The following is a 26,035-nucleotide window of genomic DNA, read 5'->3' on the forward strand; positions in this document are numbered from 1 at the left end:
ATGCGTTCTCTCAACTCCACAGGCAAAGCACGAATGTTCTCTTGTAAAGTATCCATGAACAGATTATTATGGTAAGAAGTTACTTCAATGTCTCGGTCCCACTAAAGGTAAGTAATGACAATTCGGTGACCATCGAGCATGTTCTACGTAGGCCGAATCTTGCGGTTCCCAGTGGTGAAGTGACACACTGCAACTGAAGCACTTGACTTTATCTCCTTCGCCCAAGTAGAAAAATCCGGCTCTGGCTAATTCTTCAGGGGTCGGTCCTCCCAGATACTTAGGCCATTTTCCTTTGAACGATTGAAGACGATTTTCAAAGTCGCAGTATTCCGACAAACGCACAGGAAACGAATATTCGTTTTTCACAGGTTCGTTTCGATGAGGGTTGAGTGAAATGGGTAGGAGTTTGCTCAGGGCTGGATGACATCCGTAGGGAGGTAAACGTGAAGGTCGACATTCCCCTTTAAAACGAAACCCAGTAAAATGTCCAAGAGGACGAGCAGCATCGCTTTCGCATCCCACAGGTTTGACACGCACAGCATCACTTTCCATGATAGGGGTAGGGGCACTAAAGTTCCCATGATGCTTTACGGCATCGCTCAGGTCACAAGGTACAGCATCGTATCCATCGCAAGGCTCACAATCGCACTCGTCTGCAAACTCCGTTACGCAATTACAATGGTAACCACATGGACAATCGCAGTTTCCTTCCGGACATTTTCCGTCGCAATGCCTGGGTCTTATCCATCCAATATTAGTCACACTAGAGGAAGATACAACTTTTTTACAATCCCCAAACTGGAACGATGTCTCTTTCAAAGTATTCATCTTGTTTGCTCGGTCTTGGTAGTCACAATGAACTATCGATCTTGTCTAGGGTTCCTTTTTATATACAGACCAATACCGACGTGACCGTACGGTAACGTAAAGTGATTGGGAAGTCGCACTCGCTTCTGGTACACAATTTGATAGACTTTTTCCAAGGGTCGACTGACGATGTGGTGAGTGGGTAAACGTACAATCTTGTTCGGTTGATAGGTGGTCACTTTAAAGTTTCCATCCTCTTCCGATTGCAAGGCTTCTTTCAATACCCCAAAGTTGACCACTCGACTGGTACGATGATTCAGAGTCAGTCCTTTCACTTTGCACGTCGTGTGCACTTCTCCTTGTTTGTCCCGGTATTCGTAGCCGTAATTTTTGGGACCGCCACTGACGAAACTTAGAATCTTGTCGTCGGGATGCTCGTCTGTCCAGGCTCCTAAACGGTCTCCTTCGATATCAGGGTGATGTTGAATCGGGTGATGGATGTAAATGCAACTGTCCGTGTCAAAGTACAGGACGCGTTCTTCTAACAGTTCTAAAGCTTCGTACAATTTTAAGCGAGCATGGGCTGTCACGTAAGCCGCAATGATGACATTTCCAAAGGGGTCGTCTTGTACAAAGTCCAGATCTTCTTCGTAATTGACTAAGATCAAATCCTCGCGAACGACGTCCACGTGTTTCATGAATTTGGTTTTGTCGTGAATCATCTGAAAGTAGCGGGAAGGTTCTGTCAAATATTCCGTCTTGGGTAAACACGGGCGTTGTGCCATTTTACCCCACAAGCAATTTAACATCACTTTGGCAAACGATCGCCTGCCTTCGTTTTTCTCGATGTGGTCTAAAGTGATGCCTTCTTGTTCGTAGTATTTCTCTTTGAATTGTATTTGGTCTTCGGGAGTGTGACACCAGGAAGGATAGCCACTGGCTTCTTGTTTCAGTTTCAAAAAGGCATCCACGTAGTCTGCGAAAATGCCTTTCTGAGTGGGGTCACCCTTGTGGTATTGTTGTGTCTTGGGAAAGTGGCAAATTTCGTACACTTCTAACAGTTGGTATCCCATGTCCAGAGCTTTGAACAATTCTACGCTGACCCAGGTTCCCGTCAAGGCCCGTTCTTCCTGGCTGTGATGACAAGACTGGTCCTGGTTGCACGTTTCGGCACAAGTACGGCACAAGGGAAACATCAGTTTGCCTTGACAATGGTGAGGTAAGACGGGATGGTATAGGTTCGTGGGAGGCAAAACTTTACACTTGATCAAGCCTTCGTATTGTCGAATGTTGACCAGGTCGATGTGTTCCGTCAGCAATTGCGGGTGCCCTACAGGAAAGCGACAATATTTGCACACGTAGGGATACAGCGAACACACGTCCAAGTATTTGATTTCTTCTCCGTTCTCTTCGTCGGCTTGGTACAGCAAACAGGTGGCATTGGTCCTTCCTCCGTACAAACTATCCCTCGGGTTCAGCGGGTCCATGAACTGGTAACTTTCCACGAGGCGTTTAAACTCGGGATCGGTTTTCATACGGTGATCGTACTCGTGTTCCCACATTTCCACCACTTGGTATCCTTGCTGTTCTAACTTTAGGCGTCGCTGACAAGTGTCCTGGTACAAGTCTTCCATGGTTCGTTGTAAAAACTGATTTTTAGTGCCACGGTCAGGGTAACAGACGGGACATCCGTGAAATAAGCAACCGTTAAACTCGTACACGATCTTGGGGTTTTCTAAGTCCCAGCCATCGACCGAATACGTTCCGATGGTCTTTTCGCCCCCTCCGTTGCGGGCATGCTGAATCCACTTGTCTTCCTTGTCGCACAAGTAATGTAACCAACGTAGGGCTTTGACCGAGTATTGACGTTTGACATAGTGGGTCGTTTGAGGACTGATGACAGCCACGGTCTTTTCAGGCATGAATCGTTGTCGATACACTAAGGAACACGCTTTGGCAATGGTGCAAGCTTCTTTCAAAGGATCGACCCCTCCGTGTTCCATGAACAGTTCTCGAAATTTTCCACAGCAACGCCGTAAAATGTCCACGTCGGAACGACAATACTTTAGCATTTCTTCCTGAAAGTCGAAAGGGTCCGAAGCGTGAGCCTGGTACCAAGCGTAGAAAGTTTCTCGTTGTTCGGTACGCATGTTGTCGGGGTCGTAATAGTGAGCCTCGGGCAAATGGGGTAGAACGGCATGTTGATCGGCTTCCGTATTGAAAAAGTGAGGAAAATAACCTTTAGCCATTTCTGTCATTCCAAACGTTTTAGGCATTCGACTCAAAGGCATGGCCAAATAGCTCATCGAATCTTTAAACTGTACTTGTCCCACTTGCATGAAAATGATTTTGGCTCCGTTCAAAGTGACTTTAGGACGTTCGGTGCCATGTTCCGTATAGTATCTGAGAAGAAACTGTCCATCGTATCCGGAGAAATTGTGAGCCATCACCGTGGCATGACGATGACAATCTCCGTAACGTTCGATGTCCTCTTGGCTCCACGTCTTGTCGATGGGGTCTAAGACCCATTTGGCAAAATCGTCTAGCGTCTTTGGTCCTCGAAAGATTTTTTCACGCCCTCCAGGAATCTTGCTGCAGTGAGGGCAATAACTGAAGATAGGTTCTTGAATACACTTCTCGCACGCTCGATGAGCCACGCAGAAATTAGGAATGTGAATGCCGGTCTCTTGCATGCATTCGAAATCGAAAAAGATGAAATTGCCTTTCTTCTTGTGACCGTCCTCTTTCTCTGGTGGGGGTTGGTATTTTTGCACGTAACATTGGTGTTGCAAGTCCACGATGTGGTGACAAATGTGACATTTCTTTTTTCCTGAACATACGTGTGCCTTGGTACTATTGGTACGTATGCCTTGTCCACACGTAGGGCACAATCTCAGCAGTTGACAAGCACATTTCTGCTGTGAACCTTGCGTTTTCAGATGTTGTTGGTAACAGGTAGGGCTGACAAACGTGCGCAGACAAGTTGAACAAGGCACTGGTTCTTCGCTCAGACAGGGTGAAGAGGCCAAACATCCTGAGCATTTCGATCCACAATGCTTGTGTTGCTCTCGATTATTATAACCATGGTCACATTTCTCACAGTAATAACCGTATCCCAGGAATCCGGTGATACTGGTAATGGTATCGAAATGGTCATCGTGATGATAAACGTGAATGTATTTTCCGTCCTTAAAATCTTGCCCTCGAAACAACAGAGACCCGCGCACTTCTTGAGGGTACACTTTCAAGGTGTATCGTGGAGCTAGGGCATCTTGCAATTTTTGCATCTCAGGAATGCCACAGGGTGTGTCTTTGGACATGCCAGCTTGTCGTAACAGGAGTTCTGCTTCACTTCGTTGTTTGGCTCGGTCCGATTGTCGAATGTTCTCCCAGTCTCTTTTCCATTCTACCGTGTCGTTCTTGTTGGCATAGGTTCGTCCCACCACGATGGCACGGGCTAAACACATCTGGTCATGAGGATTGTGAATTTGGACAAGGCTACGCTTAATGCTGCGAAGGTCGTTCACCAATAACATCTTTTTGCGTCCGGTCCCTTGAGGAGGAGAGACGTGGGTCATGTCCAATGTGGCTTTTCCATCGGTGATGTCAAACTGGTCATTAGATTGTTGCACGTGTTGAATCTTGTCCATGACTTTGGAAGCGGTCAATTCTGCAGGGGTGCTAAACTCGATCCAAACAGGGGATTTCAAACCGTCGTGTTGTATGGAAAGTCTCAAGCGATCGTCTTCTTTGGGTTGACATTGTCGCTTGAGTGCAGTGAGCAGAGAATCCCACACTCCGGTGATGAACCCTTCTGCTTTCTCTAACGGTACTTCGGACTTGAAATCTTTAAACTTCACCGTGTATTTGTAAGCCGTGGTTCTAAATTTTCTAGAGGAGCGCTTTTCCGTCTCTCGAATGGAATAGTACTTTTCAGGGTTGACAAAGGGTGGTGGACTTGGTTTAGAGGGTTCGGATTCTGGTTCACTCATGTCCTCTTCAAAATCACTGGCATGAATTTGTGCCAAGATCTCAGCCCTGGTACGAGGCGATAGATCACGTTTCTGCCTCTTACTTTCTTCTTCTTTCTTCTCGAATGAATGGGATCGTTTCATCTTGAAAGCAAAAAGTCAAATGACTCAAGTTCAAACACCATAAACTACTTTATAGTCATAGCAGACCAGCGTATATAAAAGGGTGTGTGTCTTGTCCTTTCACTATTCATTTCACTCTCAAGCCGAGCACAACGATGGAAGAGACTAACCAGATGGAACGTTTCGTCAGAGCTTTGCGAGGGGTCATTAGAAAATTCTCTTCAGACCAGCCTACGGACTACTCTCCTTCCTTTCGAGATAAAAGTCAAGATACTTGCTATATCTGTCAGAAGAAAGGGCATTGGTCTTCAGAGTGTCCAGACCGTCAAAAAACAGGAGCTAAAAAAGACAAAAGTAAAGATACCTGTTATTATTGTAAAGAAAAAGGACATTGGTCTCCAGATTGCCCAAAAAAGAAACAAGAGGAGTCAGAAGAAAAGAAGGATTCTTCAGAAGAAGAGAGGGATTCTTCAGAGGAAGAGAGGGATTCTTCTGAGGAAGAAAGAAGACAGGTGAAGAAAAAGAAACAGGAGAAAAAAAGAAGAAGGGAAGAAAGCGAGGAGGAAGAAGAGGAAAAGAGTGTGACGGTGAAGAAATTCAAAAAACAGAGAGACTAAACAAGGAGAAAAGAAGAAATCAATGAACTTTTTATTAAAGTGTTGTGTTGTGAATTGTGAATTGGATTGTAAAAAATGGAGAAAAGAATAAATGAATGATATAAGGTAAGAGTCTTTGAGTTTTGATTTTAAAATAAGAAGCTACACTCACGCACTCATACACAGACACGTACTATAAGGGTAAAAATGGGTGGGGTTTATTTTTGAGTTATTGGCAAATTGAAATTGTATTTCTTTTCGAGAAATATGGGTGGCCCTGAAAAGGGCCTTTTTTCTTTATGGTGCAGGGGTGAGTTTAAGCAATCAATTTTAACTGCCTTAAGCCTTTGCCACGGCCAAGGCCTACTTCTGGACTGCGTAATGATGATAATGATTGGGTTGAAATCACTAAGGGTGGTACGGTAGGCTTAGTCACAGGGTTGACGTGTTTAGCTCGGGAAGGTCGTATTCTCTTCGGTCGTGATAAAGAAGTCTGATACATTTGTTTCAGACTTCTTAACTCCGCTAAAATGTCCAACAGTACCGTGACCGTTTGATTTTCACCCTCTTGTTTCTTTGCTGCTACTTCTTCTTGCTGTTGTTTTTTTCTTACCTCTTCTTCTTGTTGCTGTTGCTGTAAGAGAAAAGCCTGTTCCGCTTCCTTTTGTCGTTGTATAAATTTCTCCAATTCTTCTTTCTGTCTCTGTCTAAAATTCTCCACTTGCGGTAATGAAGAAGGTAACGAAGGTTCCGGAACAAATTCTTGCGAGGAGAGAAAATCGACAAAATCCCAATTCACCTCTTCTGAAAGTAAGTCCGGGTTCCCTTGGGCGGTCTCCCCTGCTGGTGCACCCCATTGGATCGTTTTCTGAGTTTCCGTCATGTTGAATCACTGTCGCATAGATTGACTGCACACAAGCGCTAGCGAATCTATATAGGCTACGTGACGTCACAGACTGCTCTCTTCGGATTGGATGCGGGCTGACTGAATTCTGTAACGCGTGTTCGGATTGGTGAATGAACTCAATCCGTTTCAATCCTTTCTGTCCCTATAAATAAGCGCAGTTCACTGCATTGATTCACCTATTGTAGGAGCCTCAACATGTGGACCGACGTTGAATCTTCAACCCTTGTGTCAACAATGATGTTCAGGACGGACATGCTCATGTATGTCCGATCCAAGTGGACCGTTGTCCACAGGACCAGCAGCAGCCTGTGGATAAGAAGAGTCTATATAGAGAGACAAGGTTGCCTCAAGAGGACTCTGATGTATGGCCCTGCTGTAAGACGAAGTTTGAGGACAAGAAGATGTCGCAAATGCCCTTTATGTTAAGGGCATATTAACATAAACCAAAGGCCCTTTTCAGGGCCAGCCATATTTCTCGAAAAGAGATAGTCTTTGAATTGCCTACCCCTTTTTTTTATTTTATTTTTTATTTTTTTAAAAAAAAAAATAGAGACCCTCCCTGTTTCAATTTTACATAGACCCTATACAGTCCCAAGGGTTTTTTGACCATGTTAAATTTACATAGACCCTATATTGTCCCAGGGTTTTTGGCCATGTTAATTCCCATAGACCCTATATGTTCCCACGATTTTTCTCCATGTTAAATTTACATAGACCCTATATGTTCCCAAGGGTATTTTTACTGATCAGTCCCATTGACCCTATAAGATCCCCATTAACTACTTGTAATGATATGTGTCCGTTTTAACTATATTCCTATTAAACATTGTTTTAATGTATAAGTTTGTATTTTTAAGGTCGGTTGTGGTAAGATTGTGGCCAGTTGTAGTGGATTGTAGTGGATTGTGGCAGATTCTAGTGGATTGTGATAAATCATGACGCCTTGTAGTCATATATTTATTTTCCTTCTGACTGTACTTGTTTGATGCAACATTTGTGGGTTTTTTTCTCCCCTTTTGACAAGATATGCAATAAAAACAATATTAAATAGAGAACTCAACTATCAAAGTCAAGGTATAAGAAAATATAGTTACACACAGTTACATACATCCAGGAATAGAAGACAAGTTTCGTTACAAAGTCAAATTAATAAGGGCTAAGGCTTTGAACATTTCGAGTTTCCTGACAATTTTATTGACATGCCTCATGATGCCTGGTAAACTTTTTAAACGTTGGCTCAATCGGATCATCATGGCTCACTCGGACAAAATTACTGGCTGCTTCTTACCAAACTGCCAAGCTCATTGGAAGTTTATGAAACATTATGCACATGGGAAAAAAAAGAATGAAAGAAAGAATCGAAGACGTATACCTACTTGTTTTAGTCGTCGTGTTTTTGGTTTTTGCCAACTTATTTAGAGCATGTAAATTTACATAAAATACTTATTATTTGAATATCTACTAGTCATTATACCATGTGGAGTTTGGTTTGGGGACAATGTGACGTAATAATTACCCGTGACTATAATATATTTCACGATTTAGTTGAAAAGTGATGATGACATTTAGTTATTATCTAGTTACATACCATAACAAGACCATACTAAATGAATCTGTGCCGAATTAAATTTTAAGCTGGCACTCTCGGCGTTGACATATGAGTAACATAACCAAAATTGAAAACAAAACAAATAATGCAATAAATAAATTTAAACGCCGCAAAAAGTGGCATGGTAAAAAATAAATGAACACTGTCATAAAAATATGCATTATGAAATCGTCATAAACATTTATGTCAATAAAGTTACAAACTTTGCAAAAATCTTTGAAACATGAATATACAGAAATGCATTATACAAGTAAGATGGACATACAACTAAGCATATATACAAATGAAACAGACTTTACTGTCTTATACGGATAATGTTATCATCGTTGCAGATAATTCCAGACTGCGTATTTTATCATCGAAATATATAGTTTAACTGGTTTAATCCTTAATTTTAATGTTAACATTAAAACGCCTCTTTGATTTGAAAAAATCGCAATGTCAGAGAAGAATTGCCCCAAAATCCAAAATAAATTATATATACCTCGTTTATGTGATACTTTTATCGATTTCCTTAGTGATTTTCAGCAAACAATGATTATTGTTATTGTTTGTAAATGCACTTACAAGTATTCTTTTTAATCTATCATATTTAACTTATTTATTTATTTCCAACTTTTGGGTGGTCAACCCGACGTAAGATTATTATGGCGGTCTGATGGACAGATGCATAGCAAAGTCAGTTCCGAACAACACACATATTAAAAAACCATTAATTCGTTAAACGAATAACCACGAATCTGCCGATAAAGTGTTACTCTTTAAAATCATATACTTCAGATGGACTTCAGATGGACTTTTTTTCATAAAATGTGTAAAAAGTGTCCGTGCATTTTGTTCTCTCCTGCCTGAAATCGATATTTTCTTTTTGTCAAGCACTCAGTCGGGTTAAGTCGTGCTTTTGTATGTCTATTGTCATGGTTTTGTATACCGGTAGTTTCTTCATGCGGATATATTTAGTGTTTACTGCATACTTGCGTTAACTACGTTAGCATTCCAAAGTTTTGATTTTGTTTACACGATAATGGTTTTCTCTGTCAATTGAGCTGACCAGGAGAGTAATATTCTCTCTTTGTATCATCAGTGTATGAGGGTAATGCTATACGAAGGTAATGTTGTTAATGTTGAATACTGATTTTATTTTAAGTTGTGTTAGACATGACCTATCAGCTAGTTACAACACGCTCTCCGTAATTGGCGGTGGATCACAGACGACTCAATAGTCCCACAATGTAAGACATAGCACATATTGTTTTTGTTTTAGACGCCCAAAACATAAACATCAGCGCCGAGGTCTTACATGTAGGACTGAAGACTCAATAGAGAAACATTTATGTAACCTTCCTTTTCCTCAATCATTAATTCTTTGAGCAGTGCCCAAAGAATTTTTGTTTTCACACAAAGGCCTGGAGCTTCAATCAAGAAGCCCGCCAATGCCATATTTATTTTCTCTTTTACTGTAAGTTTGACACGCCCAACTGCTGGAAAAGTAGACGGTCGATCCCTTCTACTAGTGATAATGTTCATTAGACTAAACACTCGTTTACATGCTATAGAGGACCTCGCACCTAACAACAATCTCTCATTTTCTGCATGCTTGGGTATATAATTCAAAATAATTGTGGCTAGGAGTGAAGCAAGGGGTTGAATTGTCCAGAGACCTCTCTTGGAAAGGCACATAGACAAGATAGTGACAAAAGGGAACAATAACCTTGGATTCCTGCACTGCAACCTCCAAATCAACAATGAAGAAGTAAAAAGTGCAGTGTATTTCACCCTGGTTTGACTAGGTCTTGAATACTGCTCAACTGTGTGGAACCCACATAATAAAGATCTAATAAATAAGATAGAGATGGTTCACAGGAGAGCTGATAGATTCACCACCAGTAAATATCGTAACACAGCAGTGTCAGTGCAATGTTGAACCATCTCCAGTGGGAATCACTCAAATCCAGGCAAACCAAGGCCCAGCTGACCATATTGTACATGATTGTGAACAATCTGGTGGATGTACCAGCGGACAAATATGGTTCATCTCATCAGTACATTTAGACACTTAAGATATGCCCAATGTGCTTATGGGAAAAGACTGTTACTTTTTCTGGTGGGACTCCTATTTTTTTTAGCAAAATAGGAGTCCTGGACTCTTGTTTGTACCAAAATAGGAGCCCTGGACTCCTAGTTGTCAAATCCTAGTGAGTTACAGGCTTTTTAGGGACAGCATTATATTAAATTCTATTTTAACATTCTTTATCTTGGTCATTTATTTGTAATTGATTATAACTTTATGACCATCTTAGCTATTGCATTATTAAACTGAATGCAAATTTTATGCTGATAGATATTGTTGAAAAAGATAATTTGTTTGTTTTGTTTTTAAGAAAGTTTGGCTTTTTATTATTGTTCTTGGATCTGTCTACTTTTTCAAACATTGTAATACATGCAAGTAGTTTTGTCCTCATTTGTTAAATTTATATAAGACCAACCTAATTAGTCGATAACACACTCATAATGTTGGCTGTTTTCATAATAAATTGTCTTCTTGGTCAAGACTTTAAGAGAATTCTGATACCTAGAGATCTGCATTTGTAACAATGTACACTCATAAGCTTAGCAACTGATATAAAATTGTCTCTGCCTCAGCAAATATTGTCACTGATAATAGTGTGAACTTAATGGGTTATTTATTTCATTGATTTTGTGTGGACTTGTATGAATAATGTTATTACTTGTTGACTTGAAGAATCCATCCATTGAACTTTGAATTGAGCAAGTTAATAAATTCTTAGTTCACAGTTCCTTTAGAATGTTTATAAATTTTCATAAATGACCCAAAATCATATCTTTAAATTTCAGATGGCAGAAATTCATGTTATAGGTCAAATTGTTGGAGCAACAGGTTTCCCTGAGCACAGTCTTTTCTGTAAATGGGGAATCCATACAGGTATTTATTATTTGAAGTTGTGAACTCATTTTTAAAGAACATTAGATTATGCATTGATGCAAAAAGAATCAAGATATCCCTTTTAATTGCCATATTAATCAGTAATACTTACTTTTGAGAAGAACTAATATAAAATGTAGATTCTAGTATGTATATCTTGTTTAAGAGGTTAGTGTTAGGACTGGTCTGTCTGACGTCAGGATAATATGACTGGTTGGGACATCATGCTGCATGTCTGCGGCATGATGCCCCATTTCTAGACATCACTATAAACTGCCACACTGCAGATATGACTGAGAAATTGCTAAAGCTACGTTAAAAATCCAACTCACACACACACAAACTCACTTATTTTTTGTTCAGTCTTCAGCAGTTACCCATCAGGATGACAGGGATAACACCACAGTGCTTCCATGACGGTTGGCAAAAGATGTATAAACTATGAAGGGCAATGATGAAAAAAGGTGTCACTACAACAGAAATGTTACAGTTGTTACCATAATGTCAAATAAAAAACATTTAAGCTTTGTTTTCATCCATCATGGATACTTGATTTGATTTGTTGAATATCATTGTACAGTAAGAAGATAATGTTTTTTTTTTGCTGGTTCAATAATTGTTTTCATATATTTTTTTTTGTCTTCTGTAGGAGGAGCATGGAAGATTCTCGCTGGGTTGCGGGAGGGTCAGACACAGGTTGACAACCCCCAGAATCACCAGGCAGCCTACTTCTCCCACCCCATAGACATTCATTTTGCCACCAAGGGTTTGCAAGGTACAATGGTTGCAGTTCAGCCATCTATTCAAAAAGATACAAAAGTTACTATCACACCTATTATATTTACATGTAATTATACACTTTGAATAAATATTAGTGAGTAAAAATTGATGGAATTTTGGAATGAGGACTGCTACTTTGTATTCATGTAAATCTGGAAAATAAACATATACACTTATTATTTTGCATTCATAAAGGTCATATTCTTTTTTATATGTACATATGATCAGCCAAATAAATTATAATATAACTGTTTTTACTTGTAGCTTGTTAATTTCTATAAACCTGTTATTAACCCAGTTTTATAGGCTGTTAGACAAATATAATTGATCAAAGAATGGAATAATATCAAGAAGGAAAAGCTATTATCAGATCAAGGTATTGTTAATAAATCATTATTCATACTGATCAGCTAGTATGAAGCAGAAAATCATCAAAATTGTTTGGCATTCTTCTTCACTTTGATTGTGACCGCTCTGGTGGCCTAGTGGTTAGAGCGTCCACCTCAGATGCGGGAGGTTATGGGTTCGATCCCTGGCCGAGTCATACCGGAGACTTAAAAAATGGTACTAACAGCTGCCTTGCTTGGCATTCAGCATTAAGAGGTTAGTGTTAGGACTGGTCGACCTGGTGTCAGGATAATGTGACTGGGTGGGACATCATGCTACATGTTTGTGGCATAATGCCCCAGTGCTAGACATCACTATAAACTGCCACATTGCAGACATCGCAGCGATATGACTGAAAAATTGTTAAAGCTATGTTAAAAATCAAAATCACATCACATCAATTTGATTGTTCTTTCATACACGAAAAACCATTGCTTTAGTGCTAAAATACCAGGTGGCCCTTATGCACTTGTATTCCATGTGCCATTTTTATGTATGCACTTATTATTCAGGCTTAACAGTACTGTACTTTAGTAAAAACATGCCTGTAGAAGCAACAAAATCATCATTAATGATCAGAATTTTGTTTCCTTTATTTTCTAAATTACTATCATATGTAAAAATATATTCAATCAACATTACTCCATAAACTGATATTTCTTTACTTTTAATCTAGGATGGCCCAAAATTCACTTCCAGGTTTGGCATCAAGACAGTTTTGGGAGAAACGAACTATATGGATATGGTTTTTGTCATGTGCCGACTTCTCCTGGTATTCACAACATAGAATGCCCCACTTGGCGTCCATGTGGAACATTTAGGGAACAAGTTTCACAGAGTTTTCTTGGCGGAGGACCACAACTAAAAAATCCTGACATGATTTATAGTGGTGCTGACAGATACCAACTTCGCACAATTGCCATGGGAAAAATTCATCTGCAGTTAGGGATAATTCTGAGGAATTTTGATAAATATGGGATTGAATGTTGAGAATAGAGTACTTAATGGAAGTGAAGTCAATGCATAAGATGAGATAGACAGCAAAATCTGTGGATGTCATAGTGCTGATGATATATGTCTAGTGCAAATGTTTGTTAACTGTCAATGTAATTTTTGTTTTTTACAGAATCAGTAAAAAGAACATCATTATTTTAAGGTGAAAGATAGTCATAAGTTATCATGATTGTCAATATTTTATATTAATGCTATATTTGTACCCTGCATATGTCTATCCTTGTGTATGTAACTCAAGCAACGGCTTAAATTGGTGGATGGTAATAAACCATACTTTTACATAGGTTACCAATATGATAATCGTCTACAAAAGGGGTCAGTTATCAAACATACAAGATGTATAATCCCAGTGACTCTTGTTTATTTTTTATCAAACTTTGTACATGCAGTTGTAGTGGAAGGACACATTCATAATAAATGTTTAGTTATAACCCCTGTGTCACTGAATAAAGGGGAAATTGTAATAAAAAGGATGGAGAAGTGTCATGGTTTGGCATGGAAGTAGTTCTGGATTTGTTTTATTACTGATGCACCGAATAAAAGTATAAAGATAATTGACATTCCCATTGGCGTAAATAAGAGTTACAAAATTTACCTGTAGATTGTGTAATCAACGGTCATTTTGTAAAATAAAAAATTTCACATTCCACTTTGAAACATTTCCTGGTCAAGATACTAACATTCGTCATTTTTCAATCTCATTCATCTCAGGTCAGTAGTTGATTAATATCATTATCAGATATTTTTAATTAAATGGTAAATGTTGGATGCAGCTTCTGTTGGATTTCCACAAGTGATTTGTGCATAGATTCAGACAGGCAAATGATAGTAACAATCACATAATGCACTGTTATGTCAGAAGCTAAGAGATTTGTTGTTTTGTGATACAAATCACAGCATTCCAACTTATAAGTAAATTTAGGTATTACGAAATGTTCTAAAGGTTACCAATTTGAATCAAATATAAAGCCAATGTAATTCACAGTTTAGCATTTATTATTACAAAAAACGATTTGAATCTATTATGCAACCAGATGTTGATTAGGATTTATCTGACGTTATTGTTGCAGGCTGCTCTGTTTAAATTGTCATATTTAATAAACATTCAACATAAATTGAATTGTATTTAAAATGGCAATAAGGCCATTTCTTTGTGTCTCAGTCTTGCACGTTCCTTTAACAAGGAAACACATATAGCACAAACACAGTGTGAATGAAGGGAAAGAAGACACATTAAATTTCTGTCTCAGTATCTAATGCAATTGAAATCTCCAGATAATGACAAACATTAACTTATTGTTTGAATTGTTTGATCTGATTCCATGCAATATAAGAAACAAGATTTGCCAGCACATTATGTGACAACAGATCTGGGTCAGTGTTTGCATATTTCAAGAAATGTCTGATAGATTGAAAAGGATAAACAGATCCAGGTCTTTGTTCGACGTTTACAAAAAATTCTGATGGATTGACAGTATAAACATGACAATATATCATGTAGAAACACAATTTACTGTATATTTTTTTAAATAAACTTGGTGATGTATCATGTAGGAATGCAAACAATGTACTGTATATTTTATCAATATAATATATGATAGTGATCTTGTAGCCATACTTTAAAAGTAGGTTATTTAAATTTACATTTGTAAAGTCGGAATAAAATTAAAATAAAGGTGTTTTTCTCTACAGTAGTTTCAGTATCTTGATATGAAGGATAAAAAGTCCTTTACAATAGCAAGTGAGCTATCTATGTGTACAGGATTACCTGATTTTCACAGATCACAAGATTCATTTTCTTTTTCCCTTTTCAGTGGTCATTTAAGCTTATTCAATAGTATCTTGTCTGGCATCTAATAACCAGTGTTACTTGACATTCTTGTCAAGGTAAAATATTTGTAAGTTTGTGGTCACTAATACAAATTGATCTTGACCAAACTTTGCATACAGATACATTCCAGTCATGATATCAGTGAGATTGATAATCAGCATTGTGTGACCTGGAGTTGAATAACAGGTCTTAAGGTTTGTGGGCATCATTTATAAAACAAATAGGAATGGATTTTGATTTAAAATTTTTAGTTTGTTATATCTAATAAAAATCTAAGACACATTCAATAACTTGGCCTACATGACTGTGGGAACATAGTCAGAGGTCACTATATAGATTTTTGCATATGTTAGTTTGTGAATGCAATAATTTGAAGAAATGTAAGTGGATTTTCACCAAACACTGAATACATCAGAACTCAGTTTGAGCTCAGTAATCTGTATTTTATGTTATTGCAGCTTCTTCTAAATAGATAGTCATATCATGTTTTTCTCTAAATAGACTTTTTGTCTAGTTGGTCCTAAGTGAGAATGGTGCTAATCTGATGTTCATTATGGCTGTCATGGCAGCAGTGTTGAAAAGCTTGTTATTTCTTCAGTCTTACCTGCGGCCTTTTTCCTACTTTTTTGTAAGGCTTTCAATTTTCTTATTTTTGTTCAAAACTGGCCCTATCTTTACTTTTCTTTTCAAAATTTACTTGAAAATGTATTACACTGCATGAATGGCCATAGCAGTGTGAATTCAGGTATGGTCTCTGTCCTGTGGCACAGAGTGTTTAAGGACTCACAGTACTAATTCAGTTCCCATAGTAAACCTATGCAAACATCATGCTATTAAAAATGCAATAACTTAAAATTTTTGAGTGCTCATGATCAAACCTATATTTATCAGTATAGATGAAACCTGGATGTCAGCTTCTGTGTAGAGGAAAGAATATGAGCTGCACCATTTTCTAGACCTGCATGTGTTTGAACCATGTGCTTTCAATTCTGCACCAAAGACTCATGTGCTAAGTTTAATAATGAGTGTTCTAAACTCAAGGCTGTTAAAGGACTAAAATTCCATCAATAAAACAATGTCTCGATTTTTTTAAACTTACAACAAGGATAAGCTCTCAAAAGATTCTTTTTCCTAAAAGATAACTTACATTATTAACCAATCCTGGTCAGCTCAACCCATCTATACTCTATTTTTATGTTCACCCATTTCCAGGCTGGTATCATTTTTCCATATCATTAGTACCGCATGTCTTATATTAGCCCTTGATTTTCTTGACAGCCCTATGTAGTTCAATACATAAGTAAGTAACATGCATAGTTATGCTTGTCAAAGATTACATTATATTGCAAGTTCATCTTCACCTAAAGACCAATGGTGCATTTCAGGCAACATTTAAATATTTGAGCTTTATTTAAGAAAATAAGAAAAAAATATTAAAATAGAGCTGTCTAATAAGAATCGTCTTTTTTAATATCACCAGTTATCACTCTTCAGTTTAATGCTGAAATATATTACCATCCTTGCCATATTATGTAATTAATGAGTAAAAGGTCAAGGTGACCATCTATATGTAAATGTATTATTACAGAAAAAGAGATTTATATAACAAAAGTTACCTAAAATTCCTCCTAGAAGACATACAATTAAAAACTAAAGTAAGGTAGACTTAAGTCCATTAAAATACAAAATATGAACTTTCAAAACATTCACGGAAAGAAATTAGTGGGATGAAAAGTCATGAGAGGTCATCACCATTAAGCATGGTGGAAGAGACCTAAATGATCATATCTAAAGCATTATGTTTCAAAATACAGCTAGGAAATATATTACTTATTGTAATAACTCTATAAATGGTAAATTGTATAAATTTTATATATATATATATTGCTTAGATATAAACCAAAGAGCAAAACACTATACCTAACACAATTAAATCTATACACTGTTCCCCCTTCTTGCAGTTGATCTATCTGAATACGTGTTTAATATCCCACTAAAAGTCACTCTGTGGCTTACAAAAGGTATTAATTTGCTTGTTATCCACAGATAGAACCATATGATTGCATTTATAGTAAAGTTAATTGCATTTGCATATGTGGAGTCACTGTATTGATATGGCTGTCTATAGGACTCCTGGTACTAATTCAGTTCCCATAGTAAACCTATGCAAACAGCATGATATTAAAAATTCAATAATTAAAATTTTTGAGTGCTCATGATCAAACCTATATTTATCAGTATAGATGAAACCTGGATGTCAGCTTCTGTTGGAGGAAAGGATATGAGCCGCTGCATTTTCTGGACCTGCATATATGAAACATGCTCTCAATTCCACACCAAAGAGTCGGGTGCTAATTTTAGTAACGAGTGTTCCAAACTCAAGGCTGTTAAAGGACTAAAATTCCATCAATAAAACAACGTTTCTAATTCTTTTTCACTTGCAACTAGGATAAGCTCTCAAAAGATTCTTTTTCCTACAAACTAACTCTTATTATCAGCCAATCCTGGCCGCCCAAACCCATATATACTCTATTTTATGTTCACCCATCTCCAGGCTGGTTCCCATTTTTCCATATCATTAGTACCATGTGTCATATTAAAGTTTATGTGCCGGTTTTGTTCATTTGACCATGTATTTGGGCCATATAAGTTCAGCTTAGTGTGGCAGAAACTATACATTGTAATTAATTATGATACGAGCACCTAGATTATTGTGATTAGGAAAGGTTCAAATATTTAATCAGTTGTCACTAAAACAAATAATTAAATGTTTTACAAGTTCTAGAATCAGAGAAAGTTGCAAGTCCTAAACATTTTACAGATATTTTGTAACCACAACATTACATGTACGTGAGAGCATATGCACAGATGACTTCATACCATAGTGGTCATCTATTAAAAACATAGTGGTCATTATATTAAAGCTTAGTAACCTAATATTTGCAACTAGATGCTTAAAGGGACAATTCAGATGTAAGTTTAGGAAACTATTACAAAATTGAATTGCTTGTCCTAGTGGCAGTTGATGAAATATTTTTACGTATTTGTAATAACAGTAATGTAATGTATGTACTTTCTGTCAGTTGCAGTTAATTACAGTGTATAGCTTCAGTTGTACCCATCTGAAGTCCTATGGCCAAAATGCATGGTGTCGTGACCAAAATGAACACAATGTCATACAGTTCAAGAACATAGAAGCAACCTGGACTAGAGAGACAAGAACATGCTGTTGTTCACATTTACAAAGGCAAGTGAAGTAAAGGTTTTATTGTTTCATTAATTTTAAACTACTTTATGCTATTTTTGGTTATAAAATATCTGTATTTTCCCAACTGTTTGTGTGCAAAGGTACTCCTACTTTAAAACTCTTTTTTTCACAAATGTTTGCTGGAAAGACAACCCATATTGACATTGGGTTTTCACCAGAAGAGAACTTGTGAAGTCTAGTTGGTCCTAAATGAAAAGGATTTTGCTTGAACATCCAGTATGGCCACCACAGTGGCTATCTTGAAAGTCTTGTCATCACTACTTCTCTTGATTGGATGGTCTTGTCAACATGGAGTTTTCACCAAAAACCTTTTATGATGTCTAGTTGGTCTTAAATGAAAATGATGCATATACGGCATCCTGTATTGATCACATGGCAGTCATCTTAAAAACCTTGTTATCATTACTTCTCTTGAAAAGAAGTCATATTGACATGGAGCTTTTACCAGAAGATTTCTAATGCTGTCTTTTTGGTAGTAAATGAAAATGGTTCTTCTCGGACATCCAAATATGGCTGCCACAGTGGCCATCTGAAAGGAAAGTCATGTTACTATAGTGGTGTTCACCAGAATTCTAATGATATCTACCTGGTTCTAAATGAAACTGGTGCGCCCTGGACATCCAATATAGCAACCACAGCAGCCATCTTAAAAATCTTGATATTGCCACACTTGAATGGATAGTTACCTCAACATGAGGTTTTCACTAAACAAATTCTTATGACATTTAGTTGGACCTCCAAGAAATTAATATTGCTCATTGGACTGAAGTAGATTTGTGCCCACTCCCATCAGAGTTTTATCCAAATCCTCTACAACACCTGCCTAGTCTTCAGATCTGACATCAGGTGATCATTGACTAAGGAAGAATCTACTTTCAATTGCTCCTACAATGTGAAGGTTCCTGACAATTTTGGGGCTGCATACAATGTCAGTTACATATCCCTATCATCCACAAACACATTTTCTCCCAGATGCCTGTTCTCAAATTGTAGTTGGCAGTTATATGAGCCCACACACCAGTTTTCCATTTGGATACCAATCAATTGATTTGTAACATTGTGACCATGGGATTAATGTTGGATCTAGTATCTATGGTGACGTTTCAATAGGCGGAACACAGCTTATCTTCCACAACTACAAATATCACTAGATATGTGGGAGAGACTGTTTATATAATTGCCCACTTCTTAAGCATAGAGGCTCAGCATGCTGTGGTCATTGCCATAACAACAGCTATGAACTTATGAACTTGCAGCTCCTGAAATGAGATAAAATGCTTTCTATCCCCACCATTCTTAAAGACAATCATAGGCCAACCTATCAAGAGTGCCTTCTTCCCATCCCTCAGAATCTTAGCTACAGCTGAGGGATTTATAAGGCAATCAACAGAAGATCACAGGGACGTCCCTAGAGAACAGGCCACACAGAAGCAGTCCTATCTAATTAAAATCTGTTGAAAACCATGGTTCTCCTGAAATAAAGTGGAAAAGAAGAAAAGGGAGTGCGGTTGTTTTTGCCAATGTTTCTTTCCCTGGGACCCTCCCCATTTCAAAATACATCACTTTCATGCCTGCCACCATCACAGATCATGCTAGAGGGAAGGCTTCATTCTTTTGCTGCCGAATCGGAAAGTTTTGCGATGAAATACTGACCCAACAAGTGGTTTTCTGGGAACTCTGTATCATGTTCAGTGCATCTCCTCCTTTGCTTTGATTTCCTTTAGCTACAAACGTGGCATTCTGCACGTGGTTATCAAACTTAGTGCATTCAACCAAATCTTTTATGTTCTTGTGTTCATGATGGAATGCAAAAATAGGTTCTAAATGCCATCTGTTTGGGAGCCTACACAATCTGTGGACTTGCAAGTGGCATGATTTCACATCCCTACTCACATGGCTTCTAGAAGTTCTGTGAATAATCTACAAAAACTACTTTATCAATGTCTAGAGGATGATCGACCAGTGTTATAGCCTGGATCAAGCGAATATTAAAATGTGAAATTAATGGATCCAATAAATGAAGATCTGAACAGAGATGTAGAATATATGCAGGATATAACATTTTAACTAATGTGATAAACCAAATTAAATTGTACAAGATCAATTAAAGACATGCCTCTGCTAGAAAAATAAATTAAAACTTAGTTCTAAAACTGCATTTTGCAATTCCATTTGCATAGATATGGCAAATTTCATCATCAAATTGAGTGTTTTGAACTTAACTGTTTGGCATGTTTGCATAACCTGGTTGGGTTGAGGATCGATTTCCATTTTCAACACAGCTCGTAGGTTGGGGTCAACTTCTTCCCTCAGGCCTCTCACACATTATTGCCTTTAATGGGCTCTCGTGTCCAGCCTTTTAGGGTTATTAACTGTTATTCAAGTTGTCTCTCTTACATACAGCTGTATTAGTAGACTAAATGTCTGCTCGACCTAACATTCTATCTTGTTAATCTTCAGAATACTGTATCAGACACTTAACTATGAAAATGGTTTCAGATCACAACCTTGCATTCCATACAATATTTATTTACACACCGTATCTTTCCATATACATTAACATAGTGCAGCAAATGTAATGTATTTCTATATAGATCATTACCAATACTAATTGATCTTGCTTAAATGAAAATTAGGCCCGCTGCAGTGAATCACTCTTTTGACTAAAGTCAGACACATGTACACATACGGCCAACAATAAATAGCCATATCCTGCCATGCTGCTGTAACATTAGTACAACCGATTCATAGGTTAAAAATATTCACGTTTTATACAATAGATCAAATAAAATTCACTTCTTCTCTTAACTGTATTATTTGCTAGCTAACAATTCACCAGCATAAACATCCCACAAATTTAATAATAATTCTAAGCATGCATGATTCATATGGCATTTAAACAAATGAATTCAAACAATTATCTACAAGTCCATGACAATCACATTGTGGGAATACGTATTGCTATTCCTGCAACCAAGATCATCTTGCCTAATGCAACAACTTCGACAAGTTTTGCGATGTAAGACAAATATAAAATATGAGACAGGCTGGGAAATCCACCCCAGATGACTAACTTGTCCAATCCAATTTAACGTTATCTACTCACCCACTCCACTGGAACATTTTACATTTTTCTTTTGTTTCTCTTAATCAACCGATCCCTACAATGTTCCAACTTAAGACAAATATTTCTGCATGTACCAGTTTTACCCATTGTCCAGTTTCACATGACACAGTTGTGAAACGGAACCTTGTTAAGAATCAATCATGTCCATACTAGATGTATTAATATGGTATCCACAAACATGTCATGGATTTGATTCCTTCCAGATCAAATTTATTAATTTAATATTGTTCTGTGTGACAATGACATGGGCAAAATTCACACCGTTTTGTCTTACAATGATGTCTGCAAAGGAGGTTGCCTCCTTGGGCTCCCATTGCAATGATCATGTGATCCAATTGGAGGCCAAACCTTTGACCATTGGGCCACCTTTTACAATCTGCATAATATGCGGTTCCATCCCAAAGGTAGGGAAATCTCACTGGACATGCATATGGGAAACATCTGCAAGTACAACATCCAGTTGTATGGATGCAAACACATGGGGTGGGGGGGGGAGGATGCAAGTCTCCTAAGTAGTGAAGGGGAACACTCTAGCAACAATGGGACTTCCGTGTTAAAATAGTAGGGTCGTACTTTGGCGACAAGGGGAATTTAACATGGGGAAATTAACATGGTGGGACTATAGAGCGACAAGGAATTGGGACTGTCTAGCAACAAGGGGAAAAAGAAACATAGAGAAAAGTGATTGGGACTGTCTAGCAAGAAGAGGAATTGGAAAGGGTTGATGTCACGGTACTGAACACTGGCAACAATGTTGCAAGAGGCTGACCTCAATTGGGCGGAACAGTGTGGCAAGGGGTTGACCTGAATATGCACTACTCTAGGACAAATAGAGACATAGACAAAGAGATGTGGATAGACAGGGTTAGAGACATAGATATATCACACAAACATAGATTGATGGACATAAATCTATCACACAAATAATTATACAACCGACTAAAACATTTGTTAGGCAAGAGAGAATATATATATATATATATATCTTTTCGAGGCAATGGAGTGGCTCTGAAAAGGTCAGTTTTTTTTCTTCTAATTCTCTCCATTCTTCTCCATAATTTTGTCATCTTATCCATTACTTTTGTCTTCTTCCCATTCTCTTTCTTCTCCTCCTCCTCCTTATCCTCTTGTTTCCTTTTCTCATTATCTTCTTTTTTTCAAGCTCTGCATTGTAGGCTCTCATTTGCTCCTTTTCCTCTCTGTTCTCCTCCTTCTCCTGTTTAATCAGTTTTCTCAGACTTTACTTCGCCTTCTTCAAATTATTAATCTCCGTTTATAATATGAGAGGGCTATAGGCACCATACTCCATTGTAATCATCATCTCCCCGCCATGCCCAGGTCATCCACTACCTCTTGTGATGTCGTCATTTTGTCAATATGGTTAGAAGCCATTTTCATTTTTTGCAGCGTTGAAAAGTGCGATTGACGAAAGCTAAATTGTATAGATCTAAAACACGGACGTAATGGAAAACATCCCCTCTTATCAACAACCCATATTACCTAGCAAATTGCCCATAGTGATGAAAGTGCTGACCGAAAATAGATTTTTTAATATACAAATAAACACACTAATACTAATAAAACCCACTACTTTCTATCAATACATAGTGGAGAAGGATTTTTTTTTACAATCACATTAGCAAATGAGTTAGTGTTTATAGTCACACTACTACATACACAAACATTCTTTAGTGTAGGGACAAGTGGTTCTTTTTTGTTAAGGAAAAAACAAACACAGACACAAACGTACGTGCGAACACATACATACACAAAAACATAGAGAAACACATTTTTGTGTGTTTAGGTACGTGATTTTGTCCAAAAAAACCAAACACACGCACACACACATGCGTGCACATATACACACAAACACGAACGTGCGCACACACACAATTATATTATTGACAACTTGATCGGTCTCTCTTTTCTAGAGATATGGGTAGCACTGAGAAGGGCTGTTTTTTCTAGTTCCAAATACTCATTTCAATGCTGGCACCTTCCAGGTCGTGCATCACACACACATCTCCCTCCTATTCCAGTCATTGTTCCAATATATGTGTGGTTCGGAGTGGGGAGGCAGCTTGAGTGGCTTAAGATCCCCAATCTTCAGTTTGCGGGATTTTGAAGTCCATCTCCCTTACGACCCTTCGTCCTGCCTGTCGATGATGCTGCTGCCTCCTTACTTGTGGTGACGCTGAGGCTCTCACTCTTGCGTTTTCTTTCCAACTCGTCCTCCCAGTTTTATGTCTGGGAACAGCGACTCGCGGTGGTGGCGGTGGTGGTACTGGTAGTTGCTGACGCTGTAGTGGTGTCCTCGCAGTAGGTTTGACCTCACACGTTTGCTTAAAAACGATCTGATGTAAGATAGGCATTTTCTTTTCCTCTTCTTCTTTCTTTTTCTCTTCTCCTCCTCTTCCTCAATCCTGGCACTTTCGTCTATGACCTCCATAACCAGCTCATTCAGCAGACGCCGGACATATTCCATGTGCATCTGGAGTTCAGTAATTTGCTGATTCTGCTCATTTTATTTGATGTTGTCTCGTTGATAATGGGTAGCCAGACAGAAGAACGCTCCGCTTTATATCTCTGATGAGTGGACTTGAAGGAAAACACCCACTTACACAAAAACTAATAATACCCACATTATGACTAAAAAAAATGGAACGCGTGGACCTAAAAGAAACACGCACGTTCACGTTTTTCCTAGAATCCTGCTTTATTACCACTCATACATATAAAAACACAAACGATCTTACAAGTCAGGGAAACAAAGTGTTTATAGACACATCTATTCTTGTTAACCGACCAACACACAAACACAAACAAATCTTGGAAATTGAGTAGTATGTCTTTTCTAGAATTTTGGGGTAGCCCTATAAAGGGCTGTTTTTTTTTTTTTGGGGGGGTGTCAATCTTTTGTCGTCTAAGATTGCATCCCCGTCTGGCTACAGGCCTTCCCACGCGATACGGTCTACATCTTTGGAAGGAGAATGAAAACTCCTTGGTGTCGACAAAGCGTCTAACTACCTCATGCTGTTGCTGCTGCTTTCTCTGCTTCTAAAGTCCACTCTTCTTGTTCATTTTTTATTACCTCTTTAAAAACCTCTTCTATCAGGTCTTGGGCAACTTTTACCATCGTGACATTCTCTTCGGGCTTGGGTATAAGGATGTACCTGACACGATGTAAATTCACATGGGTTTCATTCACTTTAGCTAAGTTGGAAGTCATCTTCAGAGGTTGACGAGTCAACAACGGATGGCCAGACTGGATACCGCACCTCGTTATATGTCTCAAGCGCGGACGCGATAGAAAAGGTCCGGATTTTATTGGGTGAAATGTTCCTCGTCGCTGCCTTGGTTTGGAGTGAAATAAAATGCCCACAAAGCGTAGCCTCCTGCATAATCGTCGTACGAAATGGCGTGGCTGCTGTTGGTCCCTAACTGTTCCGTGGCTTCGTACAGATATATGTACGATCTAAAATAATTCTTCTCGGTAAATTTAAGATTCGAAGGTTCTGGTAAACAAGATTTTTCCATCGCGACTAACTTCGATCTCGAACACTCTGTAGTGCTTAAACTGGGAAGTATTGGCAGTGACGGCTCCGTTGAGGGTTTCGTTGCTGACGATGCCAATGCTTATACGTTTGGGTAACTGTCACTGGAGCAGATGATCTTCGATCTTGGATCGGAGTCCAGAGGCAATGGTGAAGGTTATCACGTCCACGCGTCGCATCGGATAATTGGTGGTCGTTCTGCTCAAAGTGTGAATGATGTCTTTTCCCACATTAGGCAACACTTCCATGCGTCGCACGTGGAGTTTGGCTTCTTGGATGATGGTTTTATACTCGTTGGTCCATGCGGACATCAAGTGGAAAACCGTACTACTGCGATTTAGTCTCAGTCGGATATCCACTTTTCTTGCAACCACATGTCCAAATGCAAACGATCTATGAGTTCTAAACTACGACATTTCAGGATTTTCTTTCGACGATCGTTAAAACCCATACTGTGAGGATCGTCAGTTGCTGTCTCGGCTGTGTCGTTGAACTTGTCCTCTCCCGCTGTGTCAGGTTTCCATACGACGCATCCATCCAGATGAGTGTTCTTGCAAATAAAGATGATGCAGAAATTCGCGGTGAACGTGATAGGTGTTTCGTGTTTCCACCTTCCCGGTCATTGGTGTGGTAGAATCCACTTTGAAAGGAATGACACGTAGTAACGTTACGGAGGTTTGTACCACTATGTTGTACTCTACCACATCGAGTACACAAAGATCAAATTGAGTCCTTGGTTCAGTTCTAAAAGGGATCCAAACGCCCTGTAAAAATCCATATTACTGTTGATCTTCGGGCTCAGATTTTGTGCTACCATCTGTGGATATCCACCAAATATTTCAATTAAACTGCCATTAAACCCGATGGACAACGTTTCAGTATCCTGAAATTTCATCCGTACACGACGAACCACTTTATGGCACTCAATCTTGACACTTTTTTTACTCGGTTCAGGGCTTTGCCAAACGCGGCCTCGATCATGTTAGCAACTGCGTCCACCAAATGTTCACCACTACAATAGTAGCCTGCCATAATTTTCAGCTTGTAGATGCTGAATGATGAATTGCTTGCTGACTTTGTGTCACCTGAAAACCCGATTTTATTTATCTCTTCTTGC

At 38.5% G+C, this 26,035-nt stretch overlaps 1 protein-coding gene across 1 annotated transcript; it reads left to right on the top strand.

Annotated features, from left to right (window-relative positions):
• Positions 1–8,965: 8,965 nt before the first annotated feature.
• On the top strand, positions 8,966–14,827 carry LOC149804899 (B9 domain-containing protein 2-like). The gene is made up of 4 exons (XM_089945719.1): positions 8,966–9,122; positions 10,870–10,957; positions 11,607–11,732; positions 12,801–14,827. Exons 2-4 carry the CDS (start codon positions 10,870–10,872, stop codon positions 13,112–13,114), a joined length of 528 nt encoding a protein of 175 aa, XP_089801845.1. The 5' UTR covers positions 8,966–9,122; the 3' UTR covers positions 13,115–14,827.
• Positions 14,828–26,035: the final 11,208 nt, after the last annotated feature.

Source organism: Sinohyriopsis cumingii, chromosome 2, assembly GCF_028554795.1.
Source record: "Sinohyriopsis cumingii isolate HCF-2022 chromosome 2, ASM2855479v2, whole genome shotgun sequence".
NCBI lineage: Eukaryota > Metazoa > Mollusca > Bivalvia > Unionida > Unionidae > Sinohyriopsis > Sinohyriopsis cumingii.